Below are 5,506 nucleotides of genomic sequence, written 5' to 3'. Positions count from 1 at the left end.
GTTCAAGCTACAAACCTATCAGTCCCTGTTCAAGTACGTACACCTGTGCATGAGATCAGATCACTACATGTGCCAGCAGCAGCCTGCAGGAGCCGATGGCACCTCTGACAGACATGTACTGACCAAGCCTGTTACTGAAGTGTACTACGCAACTGCCATCGCCTCTTCAAGCAGTGAACACAGCTGCAGAAACTGACGCAAGGTCCACACGCCTCAGGCAGCAGCTGGTGTCCTCGCAGCGCTACTACGCCCAGTGTACTATATGTACGTGCTATCAGCTGTTCAGGACTTTACCTGGATACCAGTAGGTCGACACATGGCCTGTCCCAGAATACTGAAGATCATGTCCTTGTCTTCTTCACTTGTTGTTGCTGGCAGCAGCTCCTCTATCTCCTTCTTTTCCCCAGGAAGAAGAGGCAGTCCCTCCCCTTGGCTGAAGAGGAGAAGCTCCATTAAAAGTAATGTTTCCACTGTGTTGTTGGGCCACCGAAGACATTACGCAGACCAGTAGAGCATACACAACAGTGTGTGTGTGTGTGTGTGTGTGTGTGTGTGTGTGTCCACTAACCTGGCATTATCGACTACCTTCCTGCCCCAGCGGTAAGCCCAGCTGGCCAGGGCTGCCCAGGACTTTGCCACATCTGGAGCCAGACTGGTGGACAACTGATACAGCTGACCCAACACGAAGTCTGGCTCTCCAACACCCACATTGACTGTACAGGGAAGAACATTAACATCAAACACTTTAGAGGGTTGTGGATATTTCAGTATTCATCTGCAGGTACATGGTGTCTCATCATTTTGAGTAATTTGTCCTCCTGAGCCTGGGAAGCATGTTTAACTTCTAGTTATCTGGGATTAGTTGGACTGGAGAAAGAACGTGTAACAAAACGATTCAGTGTTTTTTAGTTTAAAGATCTTAAGTGTTCATCATGTGCAGAAAAGCCAACATGTACTGCCGACATAAGAGGACAGAGTGTCAGGTTAATACGGACGTGCTCCTGTCAAAAGTTCAGACACACCGTCTCATTTAATGGTTTTTGTTATTTTCATGAGTAACATTTATTTCTATAGCACTTTTTAAAACAGGAAGTTGTTTGAAAGTGCTTCACATGGGAATAGAAAACATATAAGACATTGTAGATTCTCACTGAAGGCATCAAAACTATGAATGAACACGTGGAAATATGTAGTGAACAAAAACGTGGGAAATAACTCCAAACATCTTTGATATTTCAGATTCTTTGCTTTGCTCTCTCGGCGTCTCCATGAGCTTCATGAGGTCGTCTCCTGAAATGGTTTCCAACAGTCTGGAAGGAGTTCAGAGATGCTGAGCACTTGTTGGTCCTTTGCCTTCACTCTGCGCTCCATCTCATCCCAAACCATCTCCACTGAGGTCAGGTGACTGTGGAGGCCAGGCTGTCTGGTCAGCATCACTCTCCTTCTTGGTCAGATAGCCCTGACACAGCCCGGAGCTGTGTTTGGGGTCATTGTCCTGTTGGAATTTAAACGATGGGATGGCGTGTGTCTGCAGGATGGTAGCCATGCTGCTTCAGTTTGCCTTCAATTTTGAATGAATCCCCAACAGTGTCACCACCACTGAACCCTGACAGGCACAGCTGTGAGCTGAAACCATGTCAGGTGACTACATCATGAAGCTCACTGAGAGCAGGGTTTGCAGCTCTGCCAACAAAGCAAACAGTGGCTACTAAAATATATTTATTAAGTTTTTCTTTGTCACATAACTCCATATATGCTGCTTCATATATTTGATGTCTTCAGTGTAGAAAGAAAAACCATTAAATGAGGAGGCGTGTCCACACTTTGAGTGGTAGTATAGTAGACTGGGAAATTAAAGTGCTACATCCCAACTCTGCATTATTGAGAAGTCATTGATTTAGAGTTAAGAGGAGGACGATCAACAACCTGTGTGAATACATCAGGTTCCAATGGTACCTGAAATCTCAGCAGTGACTGATGGGATGGCCTGATCCTCCAGGGGCAGCTCCAGCAGAGCAGCAATGTTCCTGCTCAGAGCCGACATGCTGCCCAGAGCGCTGCATGAGTTCACTGCTGCAGATTTCTTTACCACCTACAAAAACATTAACAGCCTGAAAGCATGCATTTTAAAGATATATCCAAACAATCACATCTGCTATATTAGACATATTTTATTCTTTTCTAAAAGTGCTTTACCCTATTTTTAATGTTTTGGTTGAATATCTTTAACAGGACAATAAAGAAGGGGGGGCAGCACATGCCTCCATGGTGGATTACAACCTGGGCTTTTCACTTTCCTTATGGTATATGCGGCACCTGTCCACCCCAGCAACATAATCCGATCGCCTGCACCAACACTGAACACAATCTTCACAATGCTGGAGACGAGTGCACTTTGTGGGCTGAATAAAGTGATCAGGGAAGCTGGCTCTGCAGCAACCTGGACACGTCAGAAGCTTCTGGTGGAGAAGACAATCAGCACCACCACAAGCTGTGCGTCTCCAAAGTAGGTGTGCATATCTGGCTGTTTAACACAGACCTGGGTCAGCTTTCACTTACTTAGACTTGAGTAACAGAGGAAATGTTGCTTCTCTTAACCCGGACAAATATCGGCTGAGCCAAAGCAGGTTAGAGGGTTAGGTCCCATCATTGGTCCGATTCTTAATGTTCTTGTGTTCTATTAACTTCACTGTACTGCTTTCACGTTAGGCACAGCTCTTTGCATACGTGATTATCATTACCAAATATTCCAAAAAGCAGTAAACCTGTTTGAGCTGAGGCGTCATGTCCTTCCAGTCGGCCAGCAACCATTTGCAGAGTGTCAGCAGCGAGCGGCAGGCGGCGCCTTCATTCTTCCCCAAATGGCAATAAGACAGAGCGGCTTTGCTCAGCATCTCCATGGCTGTCAGCGACTGACCTGCTGAGAAACAACCACTTAGAAAACAGAGCCTCAGGACCCTCATCAATGCTCTGCACATACACCTGGTCTTTGTAAAATAGGGTTGGATTAGGATCTCTGGTTTCAGTGGCATTACTGCTAAACAGCTCGACAGGGACTCGAAGGGAGAAACTTCCATATTTGTTTTATAAGATGTCAAACTGTGTGTGGACTCACAGCATCTGTCGTAACTACAGTGCCACTGTCTGTTTTTCTGATGTATTGATAACTAATTAATGATTTATTATTTTTAATTATTCATCATTTACCATCATCATTATTATTATTGCTTCCAGCTGCTGGCAGCAAGGACAGAGGAAGGCTGGCAGACCCCAGGTCAGGTCTGCCAGGCTTTCTTCAGCGAAGAGAACCAGCTGATGACTGACTCAGAGCGCACACACGAGCAAGCTCATCTCTGTAAAATTCAACTGGAGGAAAGGCGTTTAATATAAATGCTATTCAAAGCAGCTGTGCATAATTTTACATTCATGAGAAGGTTATGAGTCATTTCTTCTCTCTAACAGAGAGCAGCAAACTCTTTTTCCAGGCTACATGATGGTCGTCTAAATTAGTGAGACTCAATTTTCTATCCAGCTTCCAAGTTACCTGCTTTTTAAGTCGTGCGTCTGAGAATTATACCACGGAGTCAAGCACTTTTTCAGAGGAGCTACAGGGTCCAGAGCCGTACACAGTGAAGATGGAAGGGAAGTTAGAAAACTATCCTTGATGCAAAAAGACTTCAGGTTGAGATGCACACCCGTGTGGAGCATGCATAGGTTCATCGCATGCTCAGGCTGCCTTTTGATCCACTCATGATCGTATCCACTGCGTGGCTTGTCCACACAAACTGCTCCACAGTAGGGTACTCACCAGGCTAACCTGTCAGGTGGCTGCTGCAGAGCAAGGCGAAATGGAGATACCTGAGGATCTGGCTGCAGCACCAGGCGTGAGCTGGGCAGATGAGACCCACAGACCATCACTACCACTTTCCTGTTGCTGGAGCCACATGGAGGATGTGAGGGTTTCTCCCCTGCTGGAGTTCATATGGGAGGAGATGCTACAAGAACAGGGAGGAGGTTTTAACGAGAATGAAGAGGCGGCCGACTCACAGTTCCTGCTGCCTGACAACAAGGAGGTGGACTCCAACTCCCTGGCTAGCATCAGCTGGGCTGCAAAGCACTCAGCTACCAGCTAGGTTGATAAACCTGCCAATGGCGTCTCCCCTGGATTTCAACATGCAAGATATGTGTAAGCACGCAGCTTACATATGCAAAAATCAGTCCATCTATCATTTACCCAAAGTCATCTTCTTAGCCCCGTCCCTCCCCTGGAAGGAAGGCCGCTTCCTTACTGATAAGTGCTACAAAGCAGCTGCTCTGTCAACGAGAGCCCACAGGACAGCTAAACCAGACACCAGTGTGTGAGAAGAACTCTGCATCTTCACTGACCACGTCCTCCACGTCCTCTGCCTCCACAAATTAGTGGCTACTGGGAGAGCCACAGGCCTGGTGATTCTGGCTCAGGCTCACCAACCTCACAACTAAGGAAAAAGAGGAACTCCTTGTCAAGGAGTTCCTTGTTGACAAGATCAATGTCTCCGGTGCAGTCGTCAGAAGAACAGATGAAGAGATGCAGATGAGATGTGAGGAGGAAAGAGAGATGCTGAGGCTTTGAAACTGTGGCACCGTTTCAGGATCCCTAAAGTAGAGAAGGTGCAGGGGCTCTCAAGAATCCACGGGCTGGGAAGCAGTCTTTGGGTGGATGTTACCATAGCCACCAGAGGGAAACCGATGCAAAGTTTTCCGTGTTGTTTTACGAGCACTTCTTCATGCACTCTGTATTAAAACTGTGCCGTTACGTGCATCCAGGCAGTTTGCCCACAGCGCTGTCACGTTTTGTAAAACACATGAAAACATTAAACACGCTGAAAAACAGAGCAATGCTGTCGGCTATTACACAGCCCGCAGAGTCGCGTTTCCATGGCTGTGACCATGCAGACACCTCGCTCACTTGTCATGGAGGTAGGGGACAGCATGTCTTACACACTTGACCACAAGAGGGCACCAACATGCTATCTGTGGCAAAGTGGTCAGAGGAAATACAAATGCCTGTTTGGTCAAGCGTGTAGGAGAGAAGCTCTCAAGAGCATCAGTCGTGCATTCAGTTCTCCCAGAACATACGAAGATCAATGTGCGGCTTAATCCCCGCATGGAACCGGCGCCTTTTAGCCGCCATCTTTCGTCTCAGAGGAACAACAGCAGCTGGATACCTTGTGTCCAGTCTGTGCATTTATATGGACAGGACCTGGAGTTTTAGGTTGTCTGAGTAACTCTCTATAAATAAAGTGAGGGTATACTACACATCAGTGAATGATCCCTGAATAATTCTTGAAAAATGAAATTTGTCATAAACTGCTGCAGAAACAGTTTTTACTAAATGAAAAGTGATGCAGACACAGAGTCAGCTGCCATCCTGATATCACAGCTCAGTAAACTGTCTCTGATGTGCTCTCCACATTTGTGGAGTGTGTGTGTGTGTGTGTGTGTGTGTGTGTGTGTGTGTGTGTGT

General features: G+C 46.6%; 1 protein-coding gene across 1 annotated transcript in view; it reads right to left on the bottom strand.

Moving 5' to 3' along the window:
• Positions 1-5,506, bottom strand: part of smg1 (SMG1 nonsense mediated mRNA decay associated PI3K related kinase) — a 58,265-nt gene that overhangs the window by 24,680 nt on the left and 28,079 nt on the right. The window contains exons 30-33 of the mRNA XM_005751177.1: positions 2,766-2,928; positions 1,957-2,092; positions 569-713; positions 295-433 (exon numbers count right to left, since the gene is read on the bottom strand). Of these exons, the coding sequence (XP_005751234.1) occupies positions 295-433; positions 569-713; positions 1,957-2,092; positions 2,766-2,928 (583 nt within the window). The remainder of the gene's footprint in view (positions 1-294; positions 434-568; positions 714-1,956; positions 2,093-2,765; positions 2,929-5,506) is intronic.

The sequence above is a fragment of the Pundamilia nyererei genome, unplaced genomic scaffold, assembly GCF_000239375.1.
Source record: "Pundamilia nyererei isolate P.nyererei 1_Seehausen unplaced genomic scaffold, PunNye1.0 scaffold00302, whole genome shotgun sequence".
Taxonomy (NCBI): domain Eukaryota; kingdom Metazoa; phylum Chordata; class Actinopteri; order Cichliformes; family Cichlidae; genus Pundamilia; species Pundamilia nyererei.
This window is presented reverse-complemented; position numbering and strand designations above follow the sequence as displayed.